The sequence below is a fragment of the Argiope bruennichi genome, chromosome 10 (assembly GCF_947563725.1).
Source record: "Argiope bruennichi chromosome 10, qqArgBrue1.1, whole genome shotgun sequence".
NCBI lineage: Eukaryota > Metazoa > Arthropoda > Arachnida > Araneae > Araneidae > Argiope > Argiope bruennichi.
The window spans coordinates 63618040-63634212 of record NC_079160.1 but is presented as its reverse complement, the minus strand read 5'-3'; the positions used below and the strand labels follow the sequence as shown (position 1 = coordinate 63634212).

The following is a 16173-nucleotide window of genomic DNA, read 5'->3' as shown; positions in this document are numbered from 1 at the left end:
TGTAATCTAATGTTGGAAATCAGACAAAAAAGTATATTTTAAAAAACTTTTAAAATTCAGTAAAAATTTACAGGACTATTAAATTAATATCATTAAAAAGACAAGTTTTTAAATTTTAATACAGTGTGAGATTTATTTTTGTGCAATAACATTTTTGTAAGTTAATGTGGAAGACATCAAAATCCAGGTTAACTTTTAATTAATTAAAATTTTTAAAAAAATGCTCTGTAATGCATATTTCTATCTTTTAATGTACATATGTGCCAAATTTGCAGATCAAACAGACTGGCTTGTAGAACCCAACACATACAGAAATACACACATTCAACTTTCATATCTAAAATTTAACTCAATACATTAATTACATCTAATGCCAGTATTTATTTATTTACTTTGATTTCACGCTTTTCATATTAAGTAAATAATTATGAGTTTTGCTCAAAACATCAATATTAATGAATTTTTAAAAAATATTTGACAGTACATAAAATAGGTAAGAATTAAGATAGAGAATGAACATGAATGATAGCTAAATTTATCATAAATGTATAAAAGTACTTGTGATTAACACAAAATATTCATTATAAATCAAATATGTATTCATAAAATAATATTAAATATTTTTGGAAGAAAAATTTAACAGTAGCACAAATATAATTTTAAATTTGAAACCATGTATTTTTTTTAATTATTTTTTTTTTAAGAAACTGCATGCAGCAAATTGATTAAATACATGTATCATATTTTAAACAGTTTTATATTTTACCTTCATAGATAAACTTGTCTTTTGGCCAGTAAATGAGAGGACTTTCACTTTTACTCTTTGGCCCTTTTGAACAACATCCCCAACACTTGTAACACGACCTTCACGACGTAACTATAAAACAAAAGAAATTTTTTATTATGACATAAAAAAATTGAAAAACAAAATAACAAAAACTGATCTGAAACTGACAATCATTAATACATAAGAATCTTATAGAAAAGACATCCCTCTTCAGAAATCAGCATTATACTTTAACTGAACCTCGAAATCAAGTGATTAATATTGAAATTTAATTTTGTATTAGTATTACACACAAGTGTATAATAATAACATAAATTTCAGATGTCATGGAGCAGCAAATTTTCTTATACACAAAAATACACTATTTATATTTAAAAAAATATAAAATAATTGCAGTTAATGCCATAAAATTTATAAGAATATTAAAACAAAGTATTTATTTTGGATAAAGCAAATTAAGTTTGGAAAATATAAATTAAATACAAATTAAGCTTAAAATATATTTCTAGTTTTAAAATAGATAGAAAAATAGACTACTAATTATTGTATAAAGGTTTCATAACTTTTGAAATTTGCAATATATGCTAATAACCTAGTCATTTTTAAAAAATTATTTTATATTACGAATGGAAGTTTAAAAACATTTTAGAATAACTGAGAATTAAAAAATCAAGAATTTTACAAATCAAAAAAATTACTTAAACAGCATTTTAGAAACATAAAGATTTAAAGAAATATTGTATTATCTTTCAAAATACACTTAATTCAATTCAATATCTTTATTTAAAATCACAACAACAAAAAATCAGAGAGATTATTTTACTTGAGAAATATGAACTAATCCTTCCCAACGTTTCCTTAGACCTTCTAGTTGAACAAAACAGCCAAACTGCATTATGTTAGTTACTTTTCCATTATATATCTATGGAAAAAAAACAATACAAAATCAGTGGTTACAAAAACAATAAAGAAAGACCAGAACAATTTGATTTTAACAGTGTTAAGAGATTTACAGTAATAAATAAGAATTAAGCAACAACTAGTGGAGGATTTATGCATTTTGATACCCTAGGCAACACTCATCATGAAGCCCTTCTTTTAACACAATGGTCAGTTTAATTTTACATTTCAGTACATTTTTAGCTAGTTAGGATATCTTTTTTTTTTCTTTTATTAACTTTGTAAATATGTATTTATCGAATATAATTCTAGTTCACATTTCCCCATAACACTTACATGCACTTACTTGCCTATCATTCTCATTTGTACACAACATTATTGAAGGAACATTAAAATGTACATTTCTTTTTTTTAAATACATTAAAAAATCTTTGCATGAATTTTTAAACTTAACATGGTAGTAGCATTCAAAACTTAGAATGGCAGAAAGGGTCATAACAAAATATACCTTACCTGACTCACTACAGGTTCCATAGGCAGAGGAGGAGGTTTCTCACGCTCAGATTTTTTATCATGGGAATGGTATTTACTCTCTGAACTATGATGACGATGTTTCTTTGAGTAAGGTGACAAAGATCTGGATCTCGTTCTATGTCTCTTTCGACTATCTTTTCTAGGAGAAGGAGAACGTGAATATCGACTTTTCTTTTTATAGTATGGTGATCTAGATCTAGAGCGTGATCGTTTCTTTCTGTGATGTCTTTCTGTTGAATGTCTCCTACTATAAAGATATAAGACATTAAAATTTCTAAAAAATAAGAAGATATGATATAAATTTGAAGTAAAATTTATTATTTTTATTTGCTACCACTATCTTAAAACAAAGCATGTTTAACAAAAGTGCCATTACAATAGAAAACAAAGAAGGTAATAATAAAACTATTTAGCTATGAATAAAGTTTCTTAAGAATGAGAGACATTTGAAAAGTATTATGTTTTTCTTATAAAAAAGTATAAATTATATAAAAAAATACACACACACAAGAGTTTTAGTAGCTTTGTGTACCAATATAATATTTACAATTATCTAAGCCTTAAATTAAAATTTTAAGCAGATGAAACTTTTTTCTTACTTAGATTTATTTTAGCAATACTGACTTTGTAAAATATTTAAATATTTTAATACTGTTTATGTAAGTTTAAAAAAGGGATATAAATGAACACAATATATCTGCTCTGATAATATTTATGTTACTCACTTTACATGCTTAAATGTATTTAATGGTACCACACATTTAAATGGTGATACCGTTTAATTGTGGGATGCTGTAAATGTGTACAATATCATTATTTCTTGAAGTAAATAAACTAAAAACTCCATTTGTCAGTAACTTTATGGGAAAATAAAATTTAAAATAATAATAAGTTTAGGAATCACACTTCCAAAAAAATTGAAAATCAACTGGGAAAATTTTCTCCCAGCAAGCTGGAAGACACAGGTAGATTTCTTATAATCTAAGTTAACATTTTTTTAAATTAATTTCAATCCTTAAGCAAAAACAAATGAAATATTGCACACTAAAGTGATCACATATAATAATTTTATTGATACCACATAATTCAGCATTTATTATAAAACAAATGTTTTACATGGTGCATAGAATAATTAAAATAATTAAATAAACAACTAAAATCAAATATATTCAAAACATTTAAAGCAAATGCAGTTTTTAAAATTTTCTAAAACTGACCACTTCTAAATAATGCTGTCAAAAAATATTTCAGCTCTTTCATTTTTATTTCATTAGTTTAGCTTTACTTGCACACACCTTTAAACAATTTAAGAAGAAAGGAAGCATAGAAGTTTATTTATTTATTTATTTAAATGTAGTAATACAGATCATGTTAAAAAATAGTTGCAGTTATGGGTTGAAAATCACTTTTCAGACACTAACTTCTAAAGAATTGCAGCTATTGAAAAACTCATTATAAAAAAGTTGTTCATCATAATATGATGTTAATTCACTTAAATTGATTTATTTTCCTAAAGTCCTAAATAAGTTATGGGAAAACCAAAATTTCACTTTCTTGCCATTTCCACTTCCTTGGAACTAGATGGGTTATCTATACACTCATCCAATCCTCACAACATATCTTAGAGAGGTTAAAATCAACCAAAATTACTCTAATTGTCCTGTTAACAAGATAACATGAGCAAAACATTACAGGCATGTGTCTGCTTACGAGTGTGTTTTTGAACTTTTTAATGCAGAGTGATTTCGGGTTCCAGACACCCAGATTGGTGATCATTTACAGAAAATTTATGTCATGAGAACACTGCAGTAGGCAGCTTTCCTATAGGAAAGGAGGAGTTTCTTAAGGAGTTTATCTAAAAAATAGACCATCTTACAAAATTTAAAGTAATTTTACAATTTTTAAAAATACTTATGATGATCAAAAATTTCTGAATTTATGCACTTCACACTTTAAAATTTACAGGGTTTGAATTATAATTGAAGGATACTTATATGTGTTTGTGTGCATGTAAAAGTTAAAGGATATATTATAATTCTAGAAGTAATGTGTATTTGAATCATAAAAACACAAATTAACGTAATTTGTGCAAAATAACTGAAACTTTAAGCTAACTTTGTTATAAATTTTGTCATCTCATTTCACAATTTCAATTCCTTTATAAAGCAAATAACAAAAATTTATTAATTATTTAGTCTTTTTTTTTTCTTTGAGTTTTTGTAGTAAACAGTAAAATTTTAATGTAAAGTGAATATATATATATATATATATATATATATATATATATATATATATATATATATATATATATATATATATATATATATATATATATATATATATATATATATATATATATATATATATATATATAAACATTTTATTCATTTATTTCTAAAGCTCCTAATGAATGCTACTTCAATAAAATAAAGATATTAATCTTAAAAGCTATCACTTCTGAGCTTAATTTGGTACAAAAGGTTTATCTTCAGTGGCAATTTTCTATAAAAGTATGATGTGGCCTTTTTAGGAACTCTTTGGTTGATTCTTGTTTATCTGGTTATTAAATAAAATTAAATAATTATCTGGTTATTAAATAAAATTAATATTTTCATTCAAAATATTACTATTCTTCAAAAATTAAACATTTGTATCAAAGTGAATTAAAAAAGCAATAGTAGTATTAATTTTTTTTAAATCATGTTCTTCCTTTATTATTTTAAGTACTATATTATACAAATATTAAAACAAAACAGCAAAGTAAAAAAAAAAAAAAAATCCAAATAAAAAAAATAATCTGAAAAGCAATTTTTTTTCTGTAATTTTTATTTTCACAGATTTATTGTTATAATGATTTATAGATTCATACACTAAAACTATAGAAAAGCAGTATAAAAGAAGCACCTTTTCGATTTCTTGTGTCTTGATTTTTCCTTCGTATAATCTGGAGATTTTGATTCACGTTCTTCTTTTCTGTAAATATGATGAGCAAATAATAATAATTTAGTTTCAAAAAATACTAAATTGATATTGAATTTTGAAAAAAAAAAAAGAAAAAGATGTTTTCCTTTGAAGAATAATTAATCCACTGTTTATAGTTAAATTGTTCAGTACTCAAAAAAACCTTTTGTGTCTTTATTTAAAGATCCCAAGGCATTTCGACAAAAAGAGGAATAATAAACAAATTTATTGAAAAATCTTACTTCACATATGGGTTTAAAGCTTCAAGTTCAGCTATAGCAGCTTCTGCAACTTCCTCATCTTCATCTGAAAAACTCTAAAAGAAGTAATTTATAATTGAAACAATTAAACATGATTCCCCATTTGACAGAAAACACATTATTACTATTATCGTTATAACTGAACAGATAACATATTTGAAACAACATATGTCAGTGTAAATTTATTTAAAAAGCAGAGGAGAATGTTTATCGATTTAGCTTGTTTTAATGTTTTAAAAGCTAATTATTTAAAATCAATTATTCATTTGCATTTCACACATACATACATACATAGAAGCAGTAAATCAGCATTGAAGAAAATACAGTTGGGTGAACAAAAGGTACAAACATAACATATTGATACATGATAAATTTGGATTGAAAAAATATGAAAGTTAAAATATGGGAGGCAGCAATATCTATTTTTCACATGTAATAAATAACTTAATTTTCTAAATTCATGTGAAAATGCATATAAATCAAGAATTAAATATGGAATGGTTTAATAGAAGTATCTATAATGAAAAGATTAGAAGCAAGCTATAAGGAATTACATTTCTATAACTTGCACTTCAATTTTGTGTTATTTGCCTAAATTGGTATTTAAATATATTTGTATATTTTATTTTTTAACCAGAAAATTCATAACATCTACATTGATTAAAACACTAGCTTGCTCCAGTGGGAAAGCATATATATCATGCCTACTATGTTTTTAATTATTATCTTTTATGAATTATATTATTAAACATTCATACTTTAGTCATTTTTTAAATAATATGTAACATAAGGAAAAATTGATGACACTCACAATTTTTTCAGTATTGGGTATAGCTAATCCTGGAAATTTAGCTTTCAATTTGTCTAAATCAGACTTCTTATCTTTTTCAAAATCTTCATCGTCATCTAGTAAAGGAGTATCTTTGGGTTTCATTTGTTTGATAATTCGTAGCAAAGTAGAAATAAAAGACTCCTGAAAAAAGAAAACATGTTTTATTCTCAAATAACAAATAAAAAAGCACTAACTTTATAATTTCGTTTTCACTGAGAATTCATTTTTGAAAAGCAAGTGAAAACTTAAAAAATAAATGAATAAACAAAAACATGAATATTGTTCATTCTCAGATTCAGAAACCCTTTGCACTACTGTGCATGTATAAGGATGCATTTATTTCATCAAAAAAGGGGTGAGAATAGAAATGAAAGGAGGTGTTTATATTTAGCAATAGAATGAACTAAAATTATCCACAGCATTAGGAGACACAGTAATCAATGACATATTTGCATACCACTTCTTAGTGAAGTATAATCATCAAAAAGTATTAATCTCAAGACCCTGAGATGAATAGTAAGTAAAAATTTACATACAATAGTAATATTAAAAGAATTTGAAATAAATTAATGACTGAATTCTCTCACTTTGGAAATGTAGTAATACACAAAAATCTATATATGTATAAAATTGAATGCCTATTTGTTTGAATCTTATACAATTTCACACCTTTCAATAGAATCAAACGAAATTTGGCACACATATTTCTTAGCATCCAGAAGAAATTGTATGTTTTAAAAAATTTGTATTACTTTAGTACCATACTAAGAAATAATATAATAATAATTAGTTTTTAACACACAACAAATTTACTTTTATCTTTAAATGTCATTTAAAATTATTGTAAATTCTTTTACTTACATATTTTAGCACGGGAATTTTTAATATAACATTTGGTATATCATATGCCTTTTTTCATGATTGTTTCTTAGCTTGAACTCAATGAATAAGAATATTTTTTTACTTAATTAAATTTTCCAATTTTAATTATTACAAAATTTAACATGTCAGCTTCAAATCATTTTTTAAAAAATGTCAGATTACTTTCCTCTCACTTTGAGAGATCACAGAATATTTGCCTCTTTTTAATTTCATAGTATCTACAATTCAAGCAACTCTTTTTTTTTTTTTTTTTTTTCCTTCCCCTTTTAACCATTATTGTGATATTGTCAGAACTCAAATTTCACTGAATTGTGAATATTTGATTAAAGAAGATTTGAATATCACAGTTCCTAAAGTGGTATGAACATGAAGTAGGTTACAAAATCTTGCACAAAGCTAAAAATGCAGTCACAATAAATAAATACAATGATATTATCTTTAAAAAAAATCTAGTTATTTCATGCATGCTGGCATTGATTGCATCTTGAAGCATGAAAATTATTTTTTGGACTGATCTGAATTTTTTAAAATCCTATTTTAAGTTTAAACTTAATATTAAGAGATCAATGTATATTATTATGTGTCTTAAATACCAAATAAAAGAAGTATTAAAAAGCTAAAATTAAAGAATCTTTTAGGTTCCCTTTTCTTAAAATTGATAATTTCTTATTTAAAATTAGATCTCTTAAAACTGCCAGTATTAACTTAGAAACTTCATATTTCTGCCACAACCAAATATATGTTCACAAGTTTGAGAGCAGGAACTCAAAGTAAGTTTTACATATATGTGACATAAAATAAAGCTAAAAGTGATTGTTTATATGAAATCTTTAATATTAATTAATTATTGCTCAAAATAGAGTGGAGAGTTCAAAACAACTTAAAGGAGTTTTAATATTAGGATTCAATGTTATACAATTATATGTATTTTGCTTTTTCTAACATATATATAAAACAGATAAATACAAGCAGAGCCATAGGTACAATAACTAGTTTTCATGAAATAAGTAATTAATTTTCAGTAAGAAAAATAAAATAAATTTTTGATGATGTATTAACTTTTATACCATGCACAGCAATAAAAAAAAATAATGAAAAATATCCTTACAGTGAATTCTGCTCCATTATCATCAAGGGCTTTCTTGAATGATTCAAATGTATCATTTTTTTCAGCTAAATCAATAATGAATTCAGCTGCAATAAAGAAAATAAAATTTAAAAAGTTTTGAAAGAGATATTTTAAATTTTAGGGAGCAATACATATAAGTCAATACAGAAATCAAAGACATCTACCTCTACAAGCTTTCAGTGATGAAATATTATTATGCATTGTAAGATGTTTTTCGGAACTTTTTTTACTTTGCATAATTTTAGGGCAATTAATTTTAAAAAAATTATTGGACTAATTTTTAAAAAAACAAGTTAAGAAACTCAGGTAAAAGAGAAATCTATTTTTAACATAATATAATAATATCCTTAATTTAATAGATGCACACATTTGTAAATTAGCAGAAGTATTCTTCTCTGAATTTCTTGCATATTCTCCAATAAAAATCTTATGTCCCTCTACTACTTAAATTTGTAAAGCTTGGGTAATACTGCAAATGCCTTAAATGCAATAGTAACAATATTTGGGTCATTTTCAAAATTCGGTGCCATTTGGAAATTGAAAAGACAAAAATAAAAAAAAATTTTAATTAGTAAATTTTTTTAATATTATTAAACAGACATTATTTCTGTATATTACTTGAATATTTTTGATACATTTTTTTCTTTTATATATTTTTAATTAATGTTTTTTTGGTCAGATATGATGAAAATTGTCATGTCTGTTACCGGACATTTTTCTTGAAATTTTTGTATTTAAGTTCAGTGTACAATAATGTGAAGCTATATTTAATATAAGTATAGAGTCATTTTACCCATATAATAAAGACTTTTGAATAAAAAAAATATTTCTTATGGTATTTTTATACTTTTGTTTGTCATGTCTGTTACTAATATAGAATTATTACAAGGATTTTTTTAATATAAAATACTATAAAAAACAATTAATGCAAAATGTCTGTCATTCTTATATATACTAGGCAGAGTCAATTAATATGTAACTCTAATTGTAGCAATATTATGTCAATTTAAACTTTTTAAGGAAAATTTTGAAATGGTAACAGACATGACACAAAGTAACAGACGTGACACTGAGTAACAGACATGACATAAATTCAGGAGCTAAATTTTGATGTAAAGCTTGAAAGATAGAATTAAGCTAAAATATGTTTCTCTTTTAGTACATAACTTTTTACTATAAAATAAAAAAAAACAAATATGTATATATTATTTGAAATTCACGGATACAGAATGTGGAACATGTGTACACATTTTATTTTTTAGTATTTTCTTGAGTTACAATGCTATTTATTCAACATCATATTTGGAGAGATCCACATCAAATATTGTAATTGACAAAAAGAGCATCCAGTTAGATTTGGATTTGGAAGTTTCATTACAATATCCTCTGCTTCAATATTATATTCTTTATCATCCTCTCAAAAGAACTTTGCATGATTCCTGACTTTTTTTAAATACTTAATTGTAAAATTGTTGTCCTGGATGTCGATTATTTCTGAAACGAAATATTTTATCGATCGTTTACCCTCCAATTTTACAAGTACGAAGCTTCCTTCTTGAATATCTTGTTGAAAATTGTTGGATAAAGGAGAAGAAAAAGATTTACAATTATTTCCTCCGTTATTTATTGTCATGGATGTACTTTCTTGTTCATTTTCTTTTAATGCAAATACATTAACTGTAAAACAGTCACAGACATTTTTCTGTCTGCAGAAACAGCTTAAATCCCTAAAAAACATTGAGTCGTTCCCAAAAGAAAAAATTTGATGTATGCTCATCGTTCCTTTTAAAACCGGAATATCAGATGGAATTATTTTTTTTAACATTTCTACATCTGTTTCACAGATATAATGAAGCTGAACATTTGTTTTATTTATTAAAACATTAAACAGAGTTTTTGCATCGGGTATATCTATCCCCTGTGCAACTATTTTGTCAGCAGCTCTCTTAATGGCTCCCTCTATTCCATCAGCAGCACCCTTGCCATGACCAGCCTCAAAAAAAGACCATGATCCATACTTATAACCATTATTTGCTATATGCTCATTCAAAAGGAAGAAATTTTTCTTCTGCCGATATTGCGTGGTAGGGCCATCAGAAAAAAAGTGGATAATTTCAACTTCGGGGGAAATTCTCTTAAGCTTGTTGAATATTGGCTGAAGGTGAGCCAAAATTGCTGCAGGTCGTAACATTCGGAAATTGTGCAGAACGAAATTGGTTCATGCTGGTTTCTTAGATATAAAACGCCAGTATGCAGAGTTGCCTGCTTTCTCGATCCTCCAAAATGAAATGCCTGCACTTCTGTAGCATGTTTGCACATGTAATTTTCAGAAATAAAGTTTAATAAAGCAAATGATTTGATAACATTGCAAACATTAATAAATTCAGTAAATACAATTTGATAATAAAAAACAAAGAAGATAAGAGAAAAAAATGTAAACTGTAACAAATATGCGCTTTTAAAAAGTAAAAACTTACATTTATTCCCTTCCCCCCCACCCTTAAAAAATTCTTCCTAAAATATCAACTAAAATTTAAACAAAACAAACCCAAAAATTGAACCATATTTCAAATCTTGAAACATGTCAAGTCTGTTACCAAGATTGTCATGTCTGTTACTATATAGAGTAACAGACATGACCAGTAACAGACATGACATTTCAAAGTACAAAAATTAAGGAAACTAAATAATTCCATAAAAACATGAAAATACATTTTAATTAAAATTAAAAACCTAAAAATCTAAATTAATCAGTTGAATAAATTAATAAATAAATATATTTTATACAAAATATTAAGGTAACAGACATGACATGCAATAAAAATACTTTCCACAAAAAGGCTTCAGCTTCTTCAATCAAACATCAAACATTCAAGATAGCTGTTTGCATTTCTTTCTTAGGACATGTTTCACTGATATACAAGAGTTGTCATTTCAAAATTTTAATCTTGTTGCTTAAAATGTTGAAAATATTGTATGGTAACAGACATGACTTAATGTCTGGACAGCTGTATTTAATTGGTAAAAATCATCTATTCTTCTTAAAAGGTTATTAAAACCTTCTTTATAACATAATTAAAAGTATATTTCACAATAAAAAAATATGTCAGAATAAAAATTTTAATTTTTGGAAAGTAATGCAGCAAAAAACATTTTGAGTTTTATGATTTGGACAGCTGAATTTTTGTTTCCTCTCAACTTCTTTATTAGAAAAAAAAATAAAAAATCAGATGAATTATTTTAATTTTATTGTTTCTCCACTGGAAATTGCCTGCTAAAAAGCATGGTAAAAAGAAAAATCATTTAAACTTTATAACATCTTGTAAAAAAAATGTGTTTCACATGGACAACAAATAGCACCGAATTTTGAAAATGACCCATTTATGAAAAACAGGTCTTTTGCATGAATTTAGAACTTTTACTGAATTTATCATGCAAATATGTATTTTGGTGCTTTTTTTGTCGCAGAAATCTTTTTTCAGAGATCAGGCAAGTCTGAAACATGAAGATTCATAAAAATCTCGAGTTTGAATTTATGGAAAATTACAATTGTTCCTTTACACATACATGAGGGGGGGGACTTAAAATTAGTAAGCTCTAAACAAAAATCTGTCAAATCTTAACAATAGCTCAAATGATTAGCTTTTAAGGGGAAAAAATGTTAACATAAGTTTTAAAAAAGAAAGGAACTTAAATGGCAACTAAACAAAAATCTATCAAATCATAGCAATAGCTCCAATCATTATCTTTTAGAAGAAAAAAAATGTTAGCATAAGTTATAAAAAAGAAAGGAACAAAACAAAACTAAAAACTCCCAGGTTGTCATGACTAGAAATGAATATTACAAACATATGCATTCATTATCAAGTAAGTTACTAAAAACTAAATTACAACTTAAAACTTCAAAAATTGCTGACCAAAAACAAAATATCATCTGTAATCCTTTTTATCCAATTCTGTTTGATTTCCTGTATAAAATAAACACTACACTTTGATTTGTAAGATAAGCAAAACATAGCAAAGTTTGATAGAAAAATGTAAACAATAAATGCATTAGAATTGTTTTTCCAGGGAGAAATTTAAAGATTTTAAGTTTATATATATATATATATATTGCAATTTTTAATACAATTTCTATTGAATTCCTTATAAAGTGATGATGTACAATTTTTCTGAACTTTTAAAGTTGTTTCAACATTTGATTCTTTCTGATTTTTTATGTATAAGAAGGGAAGGAGGATGGCACATTTCAAAAAAATTTTAATGTAATCACAGCTTTGTAGGAAATCTGTATTTTTTTATATCAGAATTTAGTGCCAAAGGTTACAGGTTGTTAGTTTGTAAAAGAGTTCTTTATCATAACCAAAAAGGCAAATTATGAAATTTTAAGTAATGCCTAAATCTATTGAAATGCAACTGCCTGCAGGAAGGGGGAGGGGCATTTTTAAACAGGCATGGAACAGCTTTCAACACATAAGTAACAACTTATTTCATTGAATTGAACAATATAATTGAAGTATAAGTAAATGTAAAGGAGATATAATAAGCTGACAAGATTTGTCATTATTTAAAATAAAAAAAAAAATCTTATGGAGATAATAAGATGTTATTATATTATTTATAATTAATAAAAGGAAAATTAGCAGGAAATATGAACAAAAAATACTTTGAGAAGTTCTTCCAGTTAAAATGTGAATGAAAAAGTTTCATTTTAATGCATTTCTTTCAATACAATTTATTCCTTTTTTAATGTCATTCAATTCAACACAATTAGTTTCATTTACTTATGGAAAAGAAAATTTCAAGAATCTCCCTCCCTCCCTTAATATTTCTTCTTTGTCTTCTATTAGTTGTACAAATATTAGTATATTTTTCTTTCCACTAAACTCTTTCCAAAAACTAACCACTTTCTTTCCAAAAACTAAAGTATAAAATCATTTATTTCTAATACAAAGTTTTCATTTTTTAAATTCATATATATATATTTTTAATTCTAATGTTGCTGCAGAATGTAAAGGAACTTCTTTGCTTTTACTACATGAAGATTCATCAAAGAAAAAGCAGTTTGAAATATAAGATGTTAAATTATTATCAGGATCAAATGTTTTACTTCTTTTTAAAAAAAGTCACAAATTCATACAAAATAGTGCATTTTATGAGTTTGTATCTATTCCAAAAGATATCATGTTTGATAGTATGCATAGCCTTTACAATACTTTCTACTTTCACTTTTGATTCATTACATTATTTCATGTAAGTTCAGATAATCTTATCCATATTTGATAGGAATTTAGTTAAATTAATCTGCAATGTGAGTGAGATATTTCAACAGTAATACAGCTGTTAAGTTTAAAATAAGAAACATGTGAATTTTCAGTTCATAGTATTGTTAGATAATGTCTTAATTAATCTGGTGAATAAATACAACTTACCTTAATAATAAGGAATAAGTAAAATTCAGAAATGAAAATAAATCTCATTTCCCTCTAATCAAATTATAATTTATTTTTTTAAAAAAATTCTGACTGTACATTTCAACAGTGTTGAAACTTACTCTCACACATTTGTTGAAAGCTGTCCCAGATGCAACTATTATATTTAAGATGTTATAAATCTCTTTACAAAAGAAATTACTAAAAATTAATAGTAATTTTAGATGGAGAAATTCTTAGTTAATTTGATGGATAAATTCCATTTACTTCAATCAATAAAAAAAATTCATAATGAAAATTAATTACAGTTTTTACTAAATAGGCTAAAAAACAAAGTCCATTCAATAGTAAAACTCATATTTTGAAATATAGCAGGATCAAAAGCTATGTTCTTCTGGAACTTGACTACATATATGCCAGTCAATGATATAGCATTTCTAATTAAGATAAATTCTATTGTAATGTGCCCTTTATTGAAATTACATCCCTCTTCCCCGGTATAAACATCATTTAAAAAATACTAAGTTTACAAATGATGAAATATATTTAAAGGGATTGTTTGTTTGTTTTGAAACACAATAGTATGTTAATGGTTTAGGTTTGATTTGTCTATTTCTATATGTAATAATTTGCACTTTTTATAGAATATTTGGAATAATTTTTAACCAGACACGCCACATCATGAATGTTGCAATTTACAGAGATACCAGATTATAAACCTTATCATGTTAAATGTTATATAATGAGAAAGACAGACATATAAAAGACATGCTGAATGGTATTTAATGAATAGCATGCTTTAATTTCAATAAAATCTATGTAAGTAAGGCATTCAATGGGAACATTTAAATAACAGTTCTACTAAATTTTAAAAAAAAACTCAGCAAACATCTTGATTAGTCCACAATAAATTATTTTTAAAATTTTTCAATACAAAAAATATTTTGAAATTTATAAATACTAACAGATCAAGATTACAATAAGAGTTTCTAATGCTTAATTACAAAAGAAAGATTTTAAAACTTATAAAAGGAAGAAAGATTTTATTATTATTATTATTATTATTATAGCAAAATTTCTTTATTACATGGCTAAAAAAGAAAAGAAAAAATTTATTGCAACGATTTTTTGGGGGTTTTCTTCCGATTTAAGAAAGTTACGACGAAAAAATTTGTATTTTAATTTTATTTCGGAAAAAATAACTAAGTCATTTATAATTGTTGTGACCTTTAATTTTAGACTCTAATTAAATCGCTCTAGAAAAAGATAAAGTTTAGCGTGTTGAGAGTTCAGTGTGTAAAAATATCGCATTAATAAGACACTTAAATATTTAAAAAAGTATTAAATTTAAATATTAAAAAAAAGGAAATTATATCCAAAAGCAAAGCTAAGTTTTATAGATGTTACACTGCACATAAAAATTTAGTTATAAAACAGGAAATCTAGAAAAATTAAATAAAATTCAATTTCATCAAATCAATTAAATATTTCATACATAATAAAGATACACTTTACTTAATTTTAAAATTATGGATAATTTATTAAAAACGATCTAACATTTTTTAAAAAGACTTTTTTTTGTTGTTCGAGAAACTAGCACGATCTTCAGTAAACACAAAAATTTTAAAAATCCACATAGATGTTTTCGAAGAACTTACCTAAATCTTTATCATTTATACCCAAATGATTGTCAAGTTCGGTACATATTTTAGAAACAAGGGATAAATACTCTAATTTACGAATTTCTTCCATGCTTTAAATTCACTTTGTTGTCAACTCCGAGAAATTCAAAAGTAAATATTGGGTTTATTCACTTCAATTCATTTATTCCAGTTTACTGGTCTCGAATTACATCTTTTCCCATTGCAGATCCGGATACGATAATTGATATCGAGAAAATATAAGATCCGGATCAATCTTTGATTCCAACCGTGAACCTATATCGTGACTGAACGAACGCAATACCATGCATGTAAACAAGTTCGAGAGCAAAATTTGGTCTCTAATTAAATGTTTTACGAAAATTTCTGAAATTAAATAATACAAATTGAGATATTATAAATTTTCCAAAAATGAATGCAAATCATATATTCAGTAACACAAAAGTATAGAATGTGGTAAATTATTCAGTTTTATTTAATTTTTATTTACTTTGGTGCTTATGTAATAAATTTTCGACAATATTTTTTAATGATATAATTTAATTTTATTTTAATGATGTTATTTAATTTATTTATTTGCTCTTTAAGAATGATTTCACCTTTTCAAAATTATCCTGTACATTTGTGTAAGTTAACAAGATAAGATTTCAGCAATAGTAATAATTACATTTAAAAACTATTGATAGACATTTATTAGCGTTTCGCTATCAGTTAAGAAACTGTAAAATACTCTTTATGTATTCAGATGTACAGGCAAAAATTGGGTGATAATTTTATAATGAAATGTTGCAAAGT

At 25.1% G+C, this 16173-nt stretch overlaps 1 protein-coding gene across 2 annotated transcripts in view; it reads right to left on the bottom strand.

The window, feature by feature from the left end:
* Positions 1-15501, bottom strand: part of LOC129988044 (ATP-dependent RNA helicase DHX8-like) — a 35204-nt gene extending 19703 nt beyond the window's left edge. Inside the window, exons 1-8 of one of the 2 annotated variants that reach the window (XM_056096137.1) lie at positions 15376-15501; positions 8265-8350; positions 6254-6415; positions 5425-5498; positions 5126-5194; positions 2201-2468; positions 1611-1709; positions 767-877 (exon numbers count right to left, since the gene is read on the bottom strand). In XM_056096137.1, the coding sequence (XP_055952112.1) occupies positions 767-877; positions 1611-1709; positions 2201-2468; positions 5126-5194; positions 5425-5498; positions 6254-6415; positions 8265-8350; positions 15376-15469 (963 nt within the window). In that variant the 5' untranslated portion in view covers positions 15470-15501. The remainder of the gene's footprint in view (positions 1-766; positions 878-1610; positions 1710-2200; positions 2469-5125; positions 5195-5424; positions 5499-6253; positions 6416-8264; positions 8351-15375) is intronic. The other variant, XM_056096138.1, reaches the window with a different exon arrangement.
* Positions 15502-16173: the final 672 nt, after the last annotated feature.